At 44.0% G+C, this 22,334-nt stretch overlaps 1 protein-coding gene across 2 annotated transcripts in view; it reads right to left on the reverse strand.

Moving 5' to 3' along the window:
- Nucleotides 1-22,334, reverse strand: part of LOC127574147 (myelin basic protein-like) — a 156,148-nt gene that overhangs the window by 63,110 nt on the left and 70,704 nt on the right. For both annotated transcript variants that reach the window (XM_052022897.1, XM_052022896.1), the window contains exon 4: nt 20,107-20,176. In XM_052022897.1, coding sequence (XP_051878857.1) covers nt 20,107-20,176 — 70 coding nt within the window. The remainder of the gene's footprint in view (nt 1-20,106; nt 20,177-22,334) is intronic.

Here is a 22,334-nt window from a genome sequence, read left to right on the forward strand (position 1 = left end):
TGCACCTGTGTACAAATTGACTTGTGCATATAAAATTAAACTCGACTTTGACCATCACTAAAAGCAGGCCAGTTGATCATTATCCCACTGGTATTTGTGGGAGCTTTCTGTGCACAAATTGGCTGCCGCATTTCCCGTATTGACTACACTTTAACAGCAGTTCGTTGGCCGTCAGACAAATTGGTATGTGCTGAAAGGGATGTGAAATGCAAGTCTTTATGGACACTTGCATTTAGTAGAGACACAATCCAGATGAAGGGTCTCGATCAGAAAACGTTGACTGTCCATTTCCATCCATAGATGCTGCCTGACCCGCTGAGTTCCTCCAACTTTTTGTGTGTTGCTTGCATTTACTAGTTATTTCAGGGAAATCAGTGGGAGGGGGGAAACAAAAGGGTGTAAGACCAGGACGGGCAGCTTTGAAGCAAAGAGGCCTTGTAACCAGCAAACAAACAGAAATAGCAACACAAGCCCTGGAAAGGTGGGAGAGTTGATGAGCGGCTGGAGATTTGGGTGGGCTTCTTTCACTGCAACGATAATTGGCAGAGAACTGCACTTTTGGGGGTGTGCTCATTTTCCCGTGGTGAACTCTGCCCCTTACCAAAAACAAAAATGATCAGGCCCTGCAAAGTGCAAACAAACAACAAACTGACAAATAATGAGGATTTCAAGAATGTGCAGAGTGGACAAAGCTACAACTCAAACCCACCACCCCACTCCTCTACTCGCTGTTCTCAAACTGTTTGCCTAAGGTCAGAAGGGGAACGATGTGAAACAAAGAGACCCACGTTTGTCGATGGTGGGACTAGCTATGGGAGAAATTCTTAAAAACTCGCTAGGAATTTGGCTGCTCCCCACACAGCTAGCAGAACCCAAGCACAGTGAAGGGGGAGCTCTCATGCAATTGTCCATCGACTGCGAGAGAACAAGGCTTCTTTGTAAGTGCACAAATGCACACGTCTTCCTTTATCGCTGACATTTCTGCCTGCATGGCAGATTTCTTTAATGGAGCTACAGTACAAACTGCGGATCCGTTTTAGTTCAGAGATACCAGAGACTTGCAGATGCTGGAATCTGGAGCAACAAATGATCTGCTGGAGGAACTCAGTGGGTCGAGCAGCATCTGAGTCCTGATGCAGGGTTTTGACCCAAAACGCCGACAATTCTCTCCCCCCAGAGATTGTTGATCTACATTAATTCTGTGTGCTTCCTCTAACTCCATTACATTTAGGTGATTAGAGTATCTAATTAATAAGTTATTGCTTTTACAGTTTTATAAGGCTCCACTTTTGTTGACTTGTGTAGAGACAGAGAGAGGCAGCATGGAGAGAGACTCTTCAGCCCACTGAGTCCATGCCAACCATCAACCACTGATTTGTACTAATCCTATGTTAATCTCATTTTTTTTTTATTTATCCTACTCTCCTATCAACTCCCCCCTTATCTCGCAGATTCTACCACTCACCTACACACTAGGGGCAATTTACAGTGGCCAATTAACCTACCAACCTGCATATTGCAGATACACAAGATGTTGGTGAGGCTGCACCTGGAGTACTGTGTACAGTTTTGGTCACGCTGTTATAGTAATGATGCCATTAAGCTGGAAAGAGTGCAGAGGAGATTTACGAGGATGTTGCTAGGACTTGAGGGCCTGAGTTATAAGGAGAGATTGGACAAGCCAGGAATTTACTCCTTGGAAACATAGGAGACTGAGGAGTGAACTTAGAGGTGTATAAACCATGAGGGGCATTGATAGGGTGAATGCACTCAGTCTTTTTCCTAGGGAAAGGGAACCAAAAACTTGAGGGCATAGGTTGAAGGTGAGAAGGGAAAGATTTAAAAAGGGACCTGAGGGGCAACTTCTTCGAGCAGAGGGTGGTGTGTGTATGGAACAAGCTACCAGAGGAAGCGAATGAGGCAGGTACAAATAACAACATTCAAAAGACATTTGGATAAGTGCACGGATAGGAAGGGTTTAGAAGGATATGGGCTAAATGCAGGCAAATGGGAGTAGTTTAGGTGGGCACCTTGGTCAGCATGGATGAGTTGGGCCGAAGGACCTGACTTCATGAATCTATGTAGGAGGAAACCAGAGCGCCTGGAGGAAGACCACACAGTTACAGGGAGAACGTGCAAACTCCACTTAGACAGCACCTGAGGTCAGGATTGAACCCCAATTGCTGGCACTGCAAGGCAGCGGTTCTACCAGCTGCGCCACTGTACACTTGTTGCCTCAAATGGCCAAGTACATTGTAACCACTTGCTCCAGAACACATTATACGTAAACAGGCTCCACACCTCTGGTCCTACTCAGTTCCCTAAGCTAAGGGCTTGTACCCAAAGAGCACATTTCTAGCCTTCACCCTCTGTAAATGGGACTAAGTTGCAGCTGTTCCATAAAAGCCAGGACATAATGCACATTTCCAAAGGACAGTGCTTACATCATAGAAATCCCATGGTACTGCAGACAAAATGTGAAGAAAAAGAAGGGGCATTCAGCCTAGTATACCTATGCTTGCTCTTTGAAGGCAAAGACACTTCACCCTTTTCCCCTGCCTAGTTCTATAACATTACAATTTCTTCCTCCAATTATTTATCTAATTTTCTCATTAAGTTCACTTTTGAATTTGCTTCCACCACCCTTGCAGATTGCACCTTCTAGATCATAAGCACAGCATAGAGAACAAGAAAAATCTAATTTCCTTGCTAATTATCATGCATCCACGATACTGAAATGGAACAGCCTTACCTTTATTTATTTGATCAAAACCTCTTGATTTTGACCTCTTGGTATGGCAACTGCTCTACTTGTGACCACAAGAAACTGCAGAGAGTTGTGGACACAACTCAGCACATCATGGAAACCAGCCTCCCTCCATGGACTCTGTCTACACTTCTCGCTGCCTTGGAAAAGCCAGTCACCATAATCAAAGACCCCACCTACCCCGGACATTCTCTCTTCTCCCTCGTCCCATCGGGCAGAAGATACAAAAGCCTGAAAGCACTTACCACCAGCTCAAGAACAGCTTCTATCCTGCTTTTTATAAGATTATTGAATGTCCCCTAGTACAATAAGATGGACTCTTGACCTCACAATCTACCTCATTCTGACCTTGCACTTTATTGTCTACCTGCACTGCACTTTCTCTGTAACTGTAACACTTTATTCTGTACTCTCTTAATGTTTTACCTTGTGTATCCCAATGCACTGTTGTAATGAAATAGTCTGGATGGACGGTATGCAAGTTTTTCACTGTACCTCCGTACATTGTGAACAATAGTAAACCAACTCCAATTCCGCTAGTAGATCTCTTGTTGAAAATAATTAATTGGGAAATGGCTATTTTACTGGCATCCATTCCAAACTAGCCCTTGCTTTCAAAATATAATCTGGAAATAGACTCAGTTTGCACAGAGGCATGAGTAGAAAGAATTGTGTGTCTTTAAAATACATTATACAGCTTCTGGGTGGTGGTATTTAGATACTGAGAACAGCTACCAAACATGCTTGGAAAATCTGTTTGGCCGTGTATGCAAATGAGTGCATGACCTGTTCTGGGCCCAGCACGTAGATGCAATCACAAGGAAGGCACGCCAGTGTCTTTACTTTCTTAGGAGGTTAAAGAGGTTCAGTTTGACACCGAACACCCCAACAAACTTCTGCAGATGTACTATTGAAAGTATCCTGACTGATTGCATTATGAAAGGCTTAGTGAAAGACGCATGTTTAAGGAGAGTGCTAAAAGAGGAAAGAGACTGAGCGGTTTGCAGAGGAAACTGCACAGCACAGGGCCTGTAGAGTGGAGACCAATGCCACTGGTGGAGTGATGGAAATTGGGACTGTGAAAGAGTGTTGCAAAACTCTTCCTAGGTTGTCCAAGCAGGTAGCATAATATAGTATGAGGGAAAGTTGTGTGCAATGAAAACAAAGCACTGGAACTACTCAATGAGTTAAGAATAATCTGTCTCTCTCTACTGATGTCGCCTGACCTGCTGTTTACTGTTTTCATTTCAGATTTCCAGCATCTGCTAGAACATTTGTAGCAGTTCCTAAATTATGCAGTGGAAAGTTATACAGGGCAATCGTGACTTTATCAGAGTTCAGGCTATAAACTAGAAGCATTGAGCTGTGATGTTATTGCAGTGGAAGGTTGGCATTGAAATGCCCACAGCAAGAGGGCTGATAGAGTGGGGAACTGTCTCAACAAGAGGCAGTGTCCGAGAGCTGCCCGCCTCAACCACTACTTCTGGCAGCTCTTTCCAAATACACACAACCCTTTGCATGAAGAAGCTGCCCCGATAGCTCTTTTAAATCTCTCGCTTCTGATCTTAAACCTATGTCTTCTTAGTCTTTTTCCCATCAAAGGGGTGCTAAGAACATGTACTTTCACCCTGTCTACGCCCCTCATGATCTTGTATACCTCTATCAGGTCACCCGTCAATCTCCTACATTCCAGGGAATAAAGTCCTAGTCTATGCAATCTCTCCTTGCAACTCAGGCCCCCCCAAGTCCAGGCAACATCCTGGTAAATCTTTTCTGCACTCTTTCTAGCTTTCATAACATTTTTCCTATAACAGGGGGACCAAAACCGTACACAGTACTCCATGTGCAGCCTCACCAATGTGTTATATAACTGCAACATAACTTCCCAAACTCCTATGCTCAATGCCCTAACTGATGAAGGCCAGCGTGCCAAACACCTTTTTCACGACCACTGTGACACCGCTTTCATTTTCCTTTGGTGATGTTGATATAAGGATAAATATTAGTCATACAGCATAGAAACAGGCCCTTTGGGCCCACTGCATCCATGCTGACCATTAAGTACACACATATACTAATCTCATTTTATCAGGGTCTTGGCGATACATGCTGACCATTAAGTACACACATATACTAATCTCATTTTATCAGGGTCTTGGCGATACAAGTGCTCATTTAGATCCTTCTTAATGTTATGAAAATCTCTGCTTCCATCACCCTCTCAGGCAGTGCCCTCCAGAATACAATCATGGATGAAAAGTTTCTTCCTTGGATCCTGCCATAAACCATATCTTCTAGCTTTACATACATCTACCGCGGGGATAAGTTTCCCACCGTCTATTCTGTCTCTGCCCATCATAATTTTATACATCTCTATCAGGTCCCCCTTCATCCTTCCCCACTCCATAGAAAACAAACCCAGTGTATCCAGTCTCTCATAACTGAAACACTCCAGCCCAGGCAACATCCTGGTGAACCTCCTCTGCACCCTCTCCAGTCCCTTCTATAGTGTGGTGACTAGAACTGTACACAGTACTCCAGTTCTGGCCTAACCAACATTTTGTAAAGTTGTACACTACCTCCATGCTCTTATTTTCCATGCCCTTATTTTCCATGCCCCAGCTAATGAAAGCAAACACCTCCAATGACTTCTTCACTACCATATCCACCTCTGCTGCCACCTTCAGAGATCTTTGGACTTGGACACTGAGGTCCATCTATTCCTCAATACTCCCTTGGTCCCTACTATTCACTGTGCATGTCTTACCCTCAGTAGTCCTCCCAAAATGCATCACCTCACACTTATCAGGATAGAATTCCATCTGCCATTGCTCTGACCATCTTACTATTGTCTACAGATTTAATATTGCTCACAGCAGCAGGAGATCTTCCCTGTTCTCATGGGGTCTCCTACATCCACTTGAGAGAGAAGACAGGGCCTCATTTTAACCTCTGATCCAACAGGCATTGTGTGTTGCCCTTGGGGTCAATTGCCATTCTTGTTTGTCTAAAAATGGTTTTAATGTCATTTGTACTCTCCCCTTAACCCTTTCACCTCCACCTCTAAGCCAGCAGCTGTGCTCCACGCACCAGTGAGCTCTGCTCATGTTTAAGCTCTCTCTCAATGCACCTTTTGTCCACTATAGGCAGACAACTGTTCTATTGTCCTTCCCAAAATAACCGACACAAAGTCTGAACTGAAAGGGAAAGGGTGACCGCATGGACTTGGACGAGTAGGATGGGAGGAGGGGGTGAGTTGGGTGTGAGGGAAAAACCAATTGTCAAGCCAATATCACTGGAATCTAAGCAGTAAGGCGATATCAAGGCCAGAGAAAAGCAGGAAGATGATGGAAACTCAATCCTGCAAGGCAGGGAGTGTATCAGGAAGTGGGAACCATCCTGTGAATGATTGAGAGGAAAGACTCCTGGGATTACAAGTATTTTTCCCTTTGTTCACATTACTGGCAATGCCAGCCTTCACTCCATTGTTGAAACTGTTCAGATTTGAAAGTATCCTGACCGGTTGCATCATGGTCTGGTACAGCAATTCGAATGCACAGAAACGCAAGAAGCTGCAGAGAGTAGTGGACTCAGCTTATTATATCACGAGCACATCCCTTTCCACCATCGGTAGTATCTACAGGAGGCACTGCCTCAAGAAGCCAACATCCAAAGATCCCCAACCATGCAGGCCATACCATCTTCTCACAGCTACCATTGGGCAGGAGGTTCAGAAGCCTGTAGTCCCACACCACCAGGTTCAAGAACAGCTACTTCCCTCAGTTCTTGAACTAACTGGCACAACCCTAATCACTACAGTTTAGCAATACTATGACCACTTTGATCCTCATGGACTTTGATTTTTTTGTTCTAATTGTGTTCTTTCTTGTAAAAATTGTGTCTAATTTATGTTTAATTAATGCTTTCCTTGTGAATGCTGCTTATATGATGCCACGTGCCTGTGATGCAGCTCCAAGTAAGTTTTACATTGCACCTGTGCACACATATACGTGTGTATGTGTTTGTGTACAGTGTACATGTACTGTGCATATGACAATAAACTCAACTTTGACTTTTGACTCATTCTCCATCCCTTATTGTCCACAAACACATCAGTGGGTCAGGAGTTGTGTATGGGCCAGACCATGCTAAGGCAGCCAGACTTTCATCCCTAAAGGACATTAGCTAAGCATGATATGAATCTGATAATCCTGAGTCCTGATGCAGGGTTTCAACCTGAAATGTCGACAATTCCTTTCCTCCCACAGATGCTGCTCAACCTGCTGAGTTCCTCCAGCAGATTGCATATTACCCCAGATTTTAGTATCTTTAGTCTCTTGTGTCTCTAATCTGGTAATCTCATGGTTATAGCTACTGGAACTACCTTTATTTGTAAAATTACAGATTTAATGGTCCTTTGATGCAGAGACAAGAGTTCAAAATGATGGCTCAGGAATTTAAATTAGTGGATGTAGAGAGGATGCTTCCATTAGTCAGAGAGTCCAGGATCCAAGGGCACAGCCTCAGAATAAAGGGACGTCTCTTTAAAACTGAGATGAAGAGGAATTTCTTCAGCCAGAGGGTGGTGAATCTGTGGAATTCGTTGCCACGGAGGGCTGTGGAGGTGTAATGGGGTGTATTTAAGGCCGAGATTGATCGGTTCTTGATTGGTAAGGGGGCTAAGGGTTACAGGGTAAAGGCGAAAGAATGGGGTTGAAAAGAAATTCAGCCATGATTGAATAGTGGAGCAGACACTATGGACCAAATGGCCCAATTCTACTCCTGTAGGTTATGGTCCAATTGAAATAATTAAATAAATCTGGAATTTTTTAAAAAATAGCCTTGGAAACAATAAGCATGAGACTACAAGATTGGTCTCATGTTTAACTGATGTGTCTGAGGGAAGGAAGTTTGGCCTTCTTATCCAGTCTGGCCCAAATGTGACTTCTGGCTCACCAATGTGCTTAGCTAACCCAATATTCTTAATCTTAGCCTAATGGTTAAGTTGTAATATTAAAGGTTATTACTCTACTATTAGTGTAGGTTGAGGAAATCCATTCTTTCATAACAATATCAGTTCAGAACAAAAGAGATATGTCTTTATACTGGAAGATTTTGTATTAATACTCATCTCAGAGAGTCCAACCTTCCTACAAATTCTCATTCTCAGCTGCATTGGGATGGAAGCCCATTCTAATCCTGCATATATTCCAGCAAGCCGCATTGTCAGCAGAGGTCTGGAACTACATTACTTGCCTGCCCACAGCTAAGGCCATTAACTCATCCAGACAGAATGAAGCGACTTTAATCCAAGAGAACTTTATACTTTGGGATGGCATTTCTGTCTTCACTTGGCCAAAAGGAAGATGGCTGGGATAACTGGCATTGGATAGTCGCACCAGCACTTTCATGGACGTGAAATGCATGCTTGAGACCAACGTTACTAAAAGATGCCAAACATGGGGATTCTTCTGTTGTGTGTCACTCCATGGAAACAAGGAGATGAGAAGGGAAAGAAGGGTTAATTCCAGACTATCTCCCAAGGCAACTGTGCTGGAAGGGAAGCCATGAGATGCTGGACTTCGATGCTGACTGCCTTGGATGTGACTGGGACAAGATGATGGGCCGTCACCCCAAGTTGGAAGAGGAGACCTTCAGAAGGCTAAGGAAATTTGGCATATCTCCAATTACCCTTACCAATTTTTAAAAAAATATGCACAGATAACAGCTCCCAATTTGCCATCAAGACTTTTCTAAATCGGCACTCCTGAGGGCGTATGAGAAAGACCCACATCATTTGTATAGGTGTATGACTCATTGCCTCCCTCCCTCTCTCACTGAAGCTTCCACTAGCTACATAGCAACCCCACACAAGGTTAATCACCTGGAGGAATCACCTGCAGCCGCAGATTTGTGCCCTAGAAGTGTGTGAGGTGGAGTTCAAAGAAATTGCAATTCATCTGGAGAGGGAAAAAAATGACAGGAAACTGCTACCCTTGGCTTTTAACTGTTAAAATAGAAAAGATCAAAGTCTAATTTTAAGATGGTGACTTTTCATTAATTAAGAATGTAAAATCAAAATTAACAAGATAATTACAATGTCTAAAAGACATTTGGACAGGGACATTGATTGGAAAGGTTTAGAGTGTTATGGGCCAATTGCAGGCAAGTAGGACTAGCTCCGATAGACACCTTGGTTGGCATGGACGAGTTAGGGTGAAGGGCCTTTTTTCACGCTATATAGTTCTATAAATCTGCAACTAAATAAAAGCAACAAACTGCATTTATGAAATATCTTCAGGTGGTCTAAAGACAACTAATCCCACCTTCTGCTGGAGGGCTGTGGAGAGGGGGTCCTTCCAGCAGCAGAGAGGGGAGTGCAGCTCCATTGGGAGGTTTGCATTTATTCAGCATCTTTTACAACCTCAAAACATCCCAAACCACTTTGCAACCTTTCATTCCTGTCAATCAAGTGATACGGTGGCCAGTGTGTGCAGAGTAAGACCTCACCAGCAGCACTGTTAACCTGTCTTAATGGCATTGCTTGGGGGATAATTACTGAGCAGAGCTCAGTGCAGAACTCCCCTTTGAGCTGGAGGCGTGCGATCTTCCACTGTTAACGGGGCCTCGGTTTAGTTCCTCAGTCATAAGGGGAGATACCTCCCACAGAGAACCACACACTGGGAGTGTCAGCCTCCCTCTATCTGTGGGACAAAGGCTCCACTCTCACAGCCTTGCCCTCTCTGTAAGCTGGTACACAAGTGGCCTAAATGTGACTAAACCACAACAGCAAGACAATGGTGTCCAAGGGGAGAAGACAGCAGTAGTGATGGATGATTCTTCCAGACAATGCCATCCTTTGAGGCACAGTGCCCTGGTGACAACAGCTGCTCACACAGCAGTTAGTTACACTAAGTACCAGTTAGAGTTAGCTGCTGCCACGGGAGAGCTTGCCTTCAATTTTACAGCACGCTTTTGTCTGATGAAGTAAGACTTATACAGGCTTTGAGTTAGTGGCCGAGGAGGGTGAATGGGTGAAAGAAAGACAATTGGAGCAGGATTTCAGGACGCTACAAGGGAAGTGCAAGGGGATTTAAAAGGTGCAGGGCCTGCTTGGAGCAGAGGACTCTGCACAGACTTCAGATTCAGCAACTCAAAGCCCTGCTGTCACCCCTCAGACATTTACAACCAAAATATTCTGTGTTCTGCTTCAATATGTCAGGTGTCAGCTGTGGTTCAGTGGCCAGTTCTCTCACCTCAATCAGCAGATCATGGGTTCAAATCCCACTCCAGAGACCTGAGCACAAAGATTTAGGCTGACTCTCCGGTGTAGTATTGAGGGTGTACAGCTTTGTTTATTAGATTAGCTGTTAAACCAATGCAGGGTTTGCCCTCCCAGGTAGATGTAAAGCATTGCACCTCCTTATTGGGGAAAATCACAGCCCCTCCAAATCTGAATACCAAACCAGCAGCTCCCCAGGCCAAAGGCACTGGATAGTCTCACCAGCACTCTCATGGAAGTGAAATCCATGCTTGAGACCAACGTTACTAAAATATGCCAAACACTGCGTTTCATCTGAGACACACGAGATTCTGCAGATGCTGGAATTTGGAGCAACACACACAAAATGCTGGAGGAACTCAGCAAATCAGGCAGCATCCAGTCCTAATGAAGGGTCTGGACCCAAAACGTCGACTGGTTATTTCCCTCCATAGATGCTGCCTGACCTGCTGAGTTCCTCCAGCACTTTGTGCGTGTTACAGGGTTTCTTCTGTCGTGCGTCACTCCATGGAAGCAAGAGAGACAAGATTTAATTCTACAGTTTCTCCCAAGGCAACCGTGCAAGGATGGAAAGGGAAGCCGTGAGATGCTGGGCTTCAGTGCTGACGGGCTTGGATGTGACTGGGACGAGATGATGGGTGGTCACCCCAAGTTGCAGGAGTGGACCTTCAGAAGGCTAAGGAGATTTGGCATGTGCCCGATGACCCTCACCAATTTTTTTTTTGTTTTTGAACAGATGCACCATAGAAGGCATCCTATCTGCCCAAGACCACAAGAAATTGCACAGTCGTGAATGCAGCCCAGTCGTGAATGCAGCCCAGTCCAGTCCATCACGCAAACTAGCCTCCCCCTCCATGGACTCTCTCTACACTTCTCGCTGCCTCAGGAAAGCAACTGGAATAGTCAAAGACCCCTCCCACCCTGGTCACTCTCTCTTCTCCCCCACTCCAATGGGCAGAAGATACAAAAGCTTGAGAACACGTACCACCAAGCTTCTATCCCACTGTTATAAGATTCTTGAATGAACCTCTCATATGCTAAAATAAAAAAGACGAAATCTTGATCTCCCAATCTACCTCGTCATGGCCCTTGCACTTTATTTGTCTACCTACACTGCGCTCTCTGTAACTGGGACACTATATTCCACATTGTTTTTTTTTTCCCCCTTTTGTACTGCCTCAATGTACTGCATGATCAGTCCAGATGGTACACAAATGAAAGCTTTTCACTACATCTTGGTATATGTGACAATAATAAACCAATGACCAGTTAGGGAGGGAAGGTACAGCCAAACGAGCCGAAAGCCCAAGAGGTACAAGTTAATGTTGTCACTGTGTCCTACAACTTAAACATGGAGCTGTTGGAGAAGGAACAAGGCAGCAATTGTTTGGCTGAATGGCCTTGGATGTGGGAGGTGACAATATGCAGGACTTCAATGAGGTAATGAGGTGGGAAGGTCAGAATCACTGCTGGTCTTGCCTTCCCGAGGAGGTGTGAAAATGCACAACAGAACAGAATGGGGCAAACAAAAGGGAAGAAAGTGGACTAAGAGTAGTCTATTCGGCCCATTGAGCCTGGTCTGCTATCGAGTATCTTGGCCTCAACTCTACTTCTTGCTTGACCCCTCTAACTCAAGCCCCACCAGCCTCTTCAAAAGAGTGCAAGGATCAGCCAGAGGTTTAACAAAAAAAAATAGCAAATGTTTATCCTTGTCCCTCCCTCAGCTCGGTACGAAATGATTCACCAAGTCGACAAACAAATTTGACATTGTGATAAGGGAGACGCATTTCGCCGTTCCACAATTGTGCTACTTGCTTAGCTCATCCTTTTCCCTTTTCATCATAGGAGTATACAACACAGAAACTGGCCCACATTGTCCATGCTGACCATGATGCCTATCTACGCTAATTCCATTTGCCTGCACAGGCCTGTATCCTTTCACACCTCTCCTATCAAGTATGAGAATACATCGAAGTATGTTATGATGTATGACACTAGGGCAGGCACGGTAGTGTAGCGGTTAGCATAACGCTATTACAGCACCAGCGACCCGGGTTCAATTCCAGCCGCTGTCTGTAAGGAGTTTGTACATACTCCCCGTGTCTGCGTGGGTTTCCTCCGCGTGCTCTGGTTTCCTCCCACATTCCAAAGATGAACGGGTTAGGAAGTTGTGGGCATGTTATGTTGGCGCTGGAAGCGTGGCGACACTTGTGGGCTGCCCCCAGAACACTCTACGCAAAAGATGTATTTCACTGTGTTTCGATGTACGTGACTAATAAAGATATCTTATCTTAAATATCTACCCAAAGCTGCACGACTAAGTGTTTAGATCACAGCTCAACATCAACTCCATATCACTTGATGCTCTCACCCAGCAATAATAAGTCCAGACTGTGAGCTGTGTGCTCAAATTATCTCTACTTCCATAGTCTTCTGTTGGTGAGATCTTCAAACCCCCACACCTCTTCAGTGCTGTGTATGATGTGTGACTTGGCTCAATTATAGACTTTCTCTCCCCTTATTTTTGATTCTCCCACTGGAGTTTCTTCTGTACTGTTCTTACTGAAGCCTTGTAGTATTTGAAACACTTCAATCAGATATTCGAGGGAGTACAAGCCAAATTTATGCAAATCCTTTAGTCCTGGTCCTTATTCCAAGGTCTCATATGTCTCCTTCATCCACCCTTGTCCTGGAATAATACCTTGAGTTCCTGGTATAATTATCAGGCTCTTTGCACATACTTGGGAGGTCAACATATTCAAAACAGAATGCAAAATTAGACGGAGTCTGTACAACTGAAATATCACTTCCTACACTGACGAGTTTTGCAGAGCACCTGCCCTCTGTCCACAATGGCCACCTTAAGCTCCCAGCTGCATGTTATTTTAACTCTCCTTTCTACGTCTACACCTACCTGCCCGTCCTTGGCCTTCTCCATTACTACGGAGAGGCCAAATGCAAATTTGAAGGTCAACACCTCATATTCCACTTGGGTAACTTGCAAACTAATGGTACGAACACTGAATTTTCCAATTTCAGGTAACCCACTTCTCCAGTGCTCTCCTCTCTCACACATTCACCCATCCACATAGTTTTCTCCTCCCTTTGTTCATCTCTCCCATTCCCCATCCCCACTCTGTTCCATCGGCCCATTATCCCTTCCCGATCTGGTTTCACCTATCACGCCCTACTTCATACTGCTATATGTCAGCAATCTTTCCTGTCCACTCTCAGTGGACGGGAGAGATCGCTGACATAGCAATAGGATCCAAAATGGTGACTTGCAAAGTCAAAGTCAAGTTTATTGCCACATGCACAAGTACATATACGCACAGGTGCAATGAAAAACTTGCAGCAGCATCACAGGCACATTGCATCATAAAAGCAGCATTCACAAAAAAACAAATTATACAAGAACACGATTAGAATAAAAAAAGTCTATTGTAGTGCAAAGTGGTCAGTGTTCATAGTGTTACTATACCGAGGCAGTGATTAGGACTGTGCAGGTTGGTTCAGAAACCAAATGGCTGAAGGGAAGGGAACCTTTTCCCTCCACAGATGCTGCTTGACCTGCTGAGTTCTTCCAGTGTTGTTTTTTGTTCCATATTCCAGTATCTGTGTTCTCTTTAGTCTTATCACTCCCTCCCTTTATGCAGAGGTGGAGGGCAAAACTCCATTAACCTATCCACTCCCCTAAGTGTTCATTCTCTCCACTGTGGCTGCAGTGTGAACCATCTACAAAGTGAACTGTGGTTACTCACCTTGGCTACTCCGACAACACCTCCCAAACCCACCACTTCTACTAACAAGGGAAACAGGTGCCGGGGAATACCACCACCTGCAGGCTTCCCCTCTAAGTCACAGACCAGCATGATTTGGAAATATATCACAAGTCCTTCACTGGGTCTAAATCCTGGGACTCCCTCACAGACAGAAGCACTTTCACCAGAACACAGGAAAACAGGAGCAGGAATAGGTCAACAGGCCCCTCAAGCCCACCCCGCTATTCAATGTGATCATGGCTGATCTACACTGACCTCCACTCCTATGCTAGTTCTCCATAACCCTCAGCTCCTCGATCTTTCAAATATTTATGGTGGAGACAGATAAATATATCTATTGATCTGCCTCCACCACCCTCAGGGGCAGAGAAATCCAGAGATTCACAACCCTTTGAGAAAAGGACTGTAGTGGTTCAAGAGGGAAATGAATCTTTTACAGTCACCCAAGTCACTGTCTGAGACGGTGGTGGGAGGTAGGTAGTCTGGTAACATTTAAGTAGTATCTGGATGAACACTTGAATTGCCAAGACATAGAAGGGTACAGACAAAGTGCTGGTAAATGGGATTGGAATAAATGGGTGATTGATGAAGACCAAACTTAAACATGAAGATTAAGATTTGATTGTCTGCATCCTAACGTGCATTTTCCCGACAGCCACCGCCCATGCCCGTTTGCCTCCATTAGCTCCCAGTTAAGTAACATCTCCCATTTTAAACTTCTCATCCTTGCATTCAAATCCCTCCACGCCCTCACCCCCACTGATCTCTAGACCCCAAAGTCATGAAAGATTCTGCTTTCATAGAGTCATAGAGCTATACAGCATGGAAACAGGCCCTTCAGCCAAACTCGTCTGTGCCGACCAAGTTGTCTAGTCCCATTTGCCTGCGTTTGGCCCATTTCCATCTAAACCTTTCCTATTCATATAACTGCCCAAATGCCTTTCAAACATCGTAGTTTTACCCACCTCTACCACTGGCAGTTCAATTCATAAGCAAAACTTTCACTTCTGGCCACTTGATCATCTGCAAATTTAAATCACTCCACCACTGAAGGCCACACCTTTAGCTGTCAATATTCTAAGCTCAGGACTCCCGCCCCAAACCTCTTTCCTCCCTCAAGACACTTCTTGAAACTTAACTGTTTGACCAAACCTTTCATCACCTGCTTCCAGTATCTCACTGTGGCTTAGTGTCACATTTTGCCTATAAAGCCTTGAGATGATTTGCCTCATAGAAGGAGCTAGATAAATGAAAGTGACCTTTCTTCTTTATTAATATTAAAAATTGAAACACTTTTTAAAATCTCTCCACTGCACACATTACTTCTCTAACTATATAAAGAACCAGTGACAACATTACACAAGATTAACCTGTAAACTAGTGAATGCTAATTGACAAGACACGTGTTTGTTACAGAACATAACTGTGATGGTGGGGAATTAGACGGAATCACACCTCCAGAATCTTCACACTCCTGGCTGAGAATGTCGAGTGGTCTAATTGCAAAGTAATACAACTTCTCTCTCCCCACAAATGTAGCAATACCTACACAACAAATGACGGACTCTACCTACATTTACTGGGGACGGGCATCTATACAGGAGATGGTGTGCTTCCATGGTCCCAGTTAGTAGAGCCACTGCCTCATAATGCCATGGATCTGGGTTCAATCCTGACCTCTGGTGCTGTCTGCATGGAGTTTACACATTCTCCCTGTGACCGTGTGGGTTTCCTCCAGGTGCTCCGGTTTCCTCCCACATCTCAAAGATGTGCGGTTGAGTAGGTTAATTGGCCACTGTAACTTGTCCTTAGTGTGTAGGTGAGTAGTAGAATCTGGGGGAGTTGCAAAGAATGTGCTGAAGAAGAAAATGAGAATGATGCAGGATTAGTGTTAATAGGTGGTTGATGGTCAGCACAGACTTGGTGGGCTGAAGGGCCCTTTGCCACGCTGTACCTCTCTGTGACTCAAAATGGCCCAGAAGAGTAGCATTCCAGAATGCTTTGAGAGAACCTTGGCCGTGTGAATGTGCAAGCTCTAAAACTCAATGGCAGACTCAGACAGATTTTGTCTTCCTGTGGTTTGTCCATTGAGCTATGGAGTTCACAATATGCTAAAACAGACTGCTTATGTCCTAAGAAGGTTTCAGAAATACAAACGTGCAGGAATTGTCTGTTTGCACATCTCATTGCATGTCAATATGGAGTTAGATTGGGTCAACAGCAGTACAGACACTGGGGAGATTTTTTAAGTTTAAAAAATATTTCCCCAGCTGGAATACATCTTATGTGTATGTTTTATGCACTTAACTGTCTTGTCATTTGAAAACTTATATAAGTATTGACTACGTTTGACCACCTGGAATGCAATTCAGAACTAGAACTATGTAACATCAAAAACTGTATCAAACAAAAGACTGGAAAGGGGGGAAGAGCCAAAGTACTGTTTATTCAGGCCAAAGGAATGACAAGCTTAATGTTAAATCCAAGGGAAGGTTGCAATTTTATCATTCATAACTAATGAAGTTTTACCCTAAAAGTAAGGCATCTCAGCCACAAAAGGTCAAGAGAGGAGTGAAGTTTGGACCTCCCTCTACAGGTGGGGCAGGTGTTGTCCTTGGCTATGAGTTTAATACAACAAGCAGCTTAAAATATTTTTAATTAGCACAACATGTACATCAGTTGATAGAAAAGGGGAACATTTAAGATCCAGCTTTCCAGATAGAGTAGGAACAGAAAGCAGTAAGGGAGAATGTGGGTGTGGGTGAAAGTCAGAAGTGAAACTTCTTTATGGTTTTCATGGTGCCATTCAGCATGGAAACAGGTCCTTCGACGCACCAAGTCCGTGCTGACCATCAAGCACCCGTTTACACCAATCCCATTTTATCCTCTCCACAATGCAACAACCTGGAGCAATGTATGAACACACTGGAAATAAGCACAAGGCAGCTGAAGGATCATCGCTGTCTTCCGAAATACAGAACTGAAAACTAAACAAGCACGTTAGCCAAAAAAGGAAGGGTAACCCCAAGTGCATGAACTCAGCAGCTTGAATGACCTGCAAGAGGAAGGACACTGCTGGCGGATACAAAAGCTACTCAGCCAAAAGCATTCAAGAAATCAAGAAACAAACTGAGAGATAGACTCAAGGAAGACAGGCAGAAAAGGTCAGAGGGAGATCAGGAAAAGGAGGTGCAGATCTGAAGCTAAAGCAGAAGATATTGGATGATCTGTTAAAAGGCAAGAGGAAGCAAACAGAATGGGAGGAGGCTGTTTGGGTGTGGACCAGGAACACGGACATAGAACAGTTGTTTTGATGTAAATTCCATGTGAATCACTGAGATCACTGTCTTGTGAATCAAGGAAGTAATGTGGCCCAAATACATCAGCGTTGGCCTGCTCTACTCTCTCCTAAAGTCACTGAGCAGATCCTTCAGCCCATTGAGTCCATGCTGATTATCAAGCACCCATTTACACTGATCCTACACTAATCCCATTTTAGTTCCCATCAACTTCCCCAAATTTCACCACTTAATCACACTTGGAGAAATATACACCGACCTAGACATAGTTGGGAATGTGGGAGGAAACCAGAGCACCCCGGGGAAACCCACTGACAGGTCACAGGGAGAACGCGCAAACCCCACACAGACAGCGCCAGAGGTCAGCATCGAACCTGGGTCGCTGGAGTTGTGAGGCAGGGGCTCCACCAGCTGCGCTATTGTGCATTCTGTTGGGACTGGACATCTTTATTCTTTGAAGCCCCTCAAATTACAGACCTCAAGTTCCTCCAATTTCTTTTGGCGCAAGCATGAACGATTATTGCAGAACTTGGTGTTCATTAGGACGGAGCAGCCCTGTAGCCAGTCACTGGTGGAGCCTTCAATCTAGACCTCACTCTGTTTGCAGATGGAAAAAGACTTCTGTTTCCATTACTCCCTTCACAACTTTGGGACGTCCCAGATCGATCTGCAGGCAATTCAGCACCTCTTGAAGTGCAGTCACTATCATAAAGCAGAAAATTTAGCTGCCAATCTGCTCAGAGCAAACTCCTGCATAAGTTATGTAAGGGTGACCAGGTAATCTGCTTGGTGGAGCGCTGTCCATGAGGCCAGGACATCACAAACAAACTAACACACTGGTCTTTGTGCAAGATTAAGTACACACCCCTGTCTGTACCAATGGTGCTGAGGTGGAGATGGTTGAGAGCTACAGGTTCCTAGGTGTACATATCACCAACAATTTGTCCTGGTCCAGCCACATTGACGCTATGGCTGAGAAAGCACACATACGCCTCTCCTTTCTCAGAAGACTAAGGAAAATTTCATGTCCCCTTTGACCATTACCGATGCACCATGGTATGGAAGTAGTCTTCTACAATTGTCTTCTACATTGGAAAGCATCCTATCCAGATGCATCACAGCTTGGTCTGGCAACTGCTCTGCTCAAGATTGCAAGAAACTGCAGAGAGTTGTGAACATAGCCCAGTCCATCACACAAACCAACCTCCCTTCCATTGACTCTGTCTTCACTTCTCACTGCCTCCAGAAAGCAGCCAACATAATCAAGAACGCCTCCCACCCCAATCATTCTTTCTTTGCCAGTCTCCCATCAGGCAGAAGGTACAAAAGCTTGAGAACACATACCACCAGACTCAAAGGCAGTTTCAATTCTGTTCTTATCAGACTCTTGAACAAACCTCTTATATGCTAAAGACGAATTCTTTATCTCCCAATCTACCTCCCCGTGGCCCTTGCATTTTATTTATCTACCTGCATTGTACTTTCTCTGTAGCTGCAACACTATTCTGCATCTTGTTTTCTTATGTATGGAATGATCTGTCTGGATGGCATGCAAACATTTTTTCCACTGTCTCTCAGTACATGTGACAATAATAAACCAATTCCAATAATAATAAGATTACTTTGTGCTTTTATATCAGGAGGAAGATAAGTTAAATCATGGTCCAGTCCACACTCTCAGATGGACAAGACAGATTCCTCAACATTACTTCAAGGAGCAAAGAAGTTCTTCCCAATCTCCTGGTTACTTTCAATTCCCCAACCAGCATCAGTAAATTGAATTATCCAGTGCAGTCTATGGAAGCTTAATCTTCCCAAAACGACTGCAGCATTTCCTATTTTACCAGAACAAGCGGGCTTCAGTGAATACTTTGTCATTGGTAAAGTGGACAGGAATATTTCCTGCACGTGTGATATTTCCTAGTTCTCTTTCATAAAGGAGCTGCCTCTAATTGGGCATTATTGTGTTCTGTAGGTATTTCCCTCTGCAATAATAACATTGAATATGGCAAAAACAGAGGTTGCTGGGAATACTCAGTGGGTCAGGCAGCATGAATGAAGAGAGAAATAGGGCTAATGCTTTGTGTAGGAACCCAGAGTGACAGCCAAAAAGATATCCACTTCTCTCCTGATAAATGCTGAGTATATCCAGCACTTTAAAATTATTTATGGTACTGGAAGGATGCATCTTTAGCAAGGTGAGCACCTTGCTGATACTGTAGGTGAGCTGGTGTGGAAAGTGAAACAGAATAGCAGTGGTCACAGACAGGTAACAGCTATGCTGCTCTGAGCACCCTTACCATCCAACGTCCTTCCCAAGACAGTTGCTTTACTCCTGGATATGGGCTGTGGATGTGAATTGCTGATATTAGGACAGCTTCTGTCTGATCAGGAACACCTTCCCATGACATCAAATGACAAATAACCAAACAGCACAGGAAAAGGTCCAAGATCTTTGTTTTCCACATTTTCACTGTTACACCCTGACAGACAGGTCCACATTCTCACTGCTCCCTGACTGAATTTGGGAGATGTTAAAATGGACAAGTCCCTCAAGAAAAGCAACCATTGTAGACCAGGTTACCAGCTCTCATGGGGTGCTCTTCTAGATGTTGGATGAATAGCTCTGCCCAATGAAATATTTTCCCCAAATTACCAATATTTAAACAAAGAAAAAGTCACCTTTTATTAAATAAAAAAAATTTACACAATTTTCCCTTGGTTCTGTGTCCTGGAGATTCACGTCAGACTCCAGGTGAATCCTAGACCATTCTGGAGCCTGACCAACACTAGCTGTGGGTAGGACCAGCAGGTTCCCAATGACTAAGTGAATAGAACAAAGCATATGTATCCCGAATTCATTCATATCAATATTTCAGGCACCAGAAGGTAAACATTGTTTCTGCATTATAACCAATAAATAGGCTGAGGATTTGATTTGCTGGAGGGTTTTACCCAATCAAGTTTTGAACATACCAAACACTTCATTGTCCTCTGCGTGATCCGTCTTCATGGCCTGACCTTTAGCCTTTGTGGATGTGCCAGACTGAAATATAAAAGAATCATTTTAAGAAGCAAAGCCCAAGTTGAGAACCTTTCTAGACAATGTAGTGGGTTCCACTGTGATGAGAAAGGCACCTCAATGTTACATGTGTATGAAAGAGGGTTACCTATAATGGTACTGCCATTCTCATAGCCAATCATCTTCAAGGCTACTCCTCTTTCAGATCACAGCTGGGGACCACAAGTGACTGTGGTGATTCTCATACACATCATTTAATCATCCTGCACTCACTGCATTCTGCTGGCAGAATTTCCCAACTTTAATTGGTAGCATTGCTGCAGTTTTGATGGCAAGCTTTGTTAACTGTAGTTTGTAGAGCCTCTCAGTAAATTGGTAAATTAATTGGTAAATTGGTTTATTATTGTCACATGTACTGAGGTACAGTGAAAAACTTGTCTTGCATACCCTTCATAAAAATCAATTCATTACAACCATGCACTGAGGTAGTACAAGGGAAAAAAAGAACAGAATGAAGTGTTACAGTTACAGAGAAAGTGCAGTGCAGGCAGACAATAAGGTGCAAGGTCATAATGAGGTAGATTACGAGGTCAAGAATCTATTCTTATCGTACTAGGGGAGTGCTCAATAGTCTTATAACAGCAGGATAGAAGTTGTCCTTGAGCCTGGTGGTACGGCTTTCAGGCTTTTGTATCTTCTGCCAATGGGAGGGGGAAGACGAGAGAATGTCTGGGTGGGAGGGGTCTTTGATCATTTTGGCTGCTTTACCGAAGCAGTGAGTAATGTAGACAGAGTCCATGGAGGGGAGGCTGGTTTCCGTGATGTGCTGAGCTGTGTCCACAACTCTGTAGTTTCTTGCATTAAATGGAATCTGTTTGTTGCAAACCAAGCCAAACTACCTGCCAACTCATTATTAATACTATTGTTGAGTGGCATAGGTAGGTGAATGCACTCAGTCTCCCCCCCCCCTCCAGAGTTGGGGAATCAAATACAAGAGGGGATAGATTTAAGGAGAGAGGGGAAAGGTTTAAGAGGAACTTGAGGGACAACATTTTTTTTTGCACAAAGGGTGGTATCTACATGGAATCAGCTGCCAGAGAAAGTGGTTAAAGCAGGCACGATATAACTTTTAAAAGACAGTTGGACAGGTACATGGATAGGAAAGGTTTAGAAGGATATGGGCCAAGTGCTGGCAAATGGAACTAGTTTGGATGGGCATCCTGGTCGGCATGGACCAGTCGGGCTGAACGGCCTGCTTCCATGCTGTACAACTCTATGACACTGTACTGAGTTAATCTGTAAAAGACTTGCATTTCTCCAGCAATTCATGTTTTCAGGACATTGCAAAATGCTTTACAGCAAACAAAGTATTTTTTGAAGTGTAGTCGCTTTTGCAATGCACAGAAAGCTCCCACAGACATGATACAGGCTGTTCTGGGTAATGAATGGGTTCTGTTTTTACAGACATCCATGAGACAATTTTGTCCACAAGTCAGAAATACACAAAAATCACTCAATATGGTAACCATACTGCAACAGTATTGTAATGAATGCCATCGAAAGCACACAAGACTGATAACAACAATTGCTAAAAGTGGAGAGAAAGAAGAAACTAGTTCTGCTCTGAATTTAATGATATTATGGGTGTTCATTCATATGTAATGGTGTCCATAAGTCAAACGTTCTTAACCTGGGAATGGCCTGCAACGTTAAGATAATCTGTTTTTAGTAATAATGGCTGGGGGATAAATACTGCCTGATTTTTCCTAGGTTCAGTGTTCTGGAGGTTAATGGCCAACTCCCAGGGAATCCTGGACAATCCGGAAATATTGCCAATACAAGCTGTGGGTAGGGACCACCCGATTCCCAATGGTGATGATGCTCCCACAGCACTGCTGGGGAGGGAGTATCAGGATTTAGACTCAGTGATGAAGGAGGAGAGAATAGCAGGAAGAATTCCCCTGCTCTTCCTCAAAGTAATGGCTAAGGATAGTTGGTGTCCTACCCAGGGCACAGAAGGGGGCTTCAGTTTAATATCTCAACCAAATAATATTTTCAGTTTGAAGTTTGCAATTCAGATTTTATTCCTGTATGAACAGGACTTTGAATGAGACCTGGTTAACCTAAATTCCAAAACAACATTCATTACGACTATTAATAAAACTACTCAAGATTCCCCAAG

This window comes from Pristis pectinata, chromosome 9 (genome assembly GCF_009764475.1).
Source record: "Pristis pectinata isolate sPriPec2 chromosome 9, sPriPec2.1.pri, whole genome shotgun sequence".
NCBI classification, from domain to species: Eukaryota; Metazoa; Chordata; class Chondrichthyes; order Rhinopristiformes; family Pristidae; genus Pristis; species Pristis pectinata.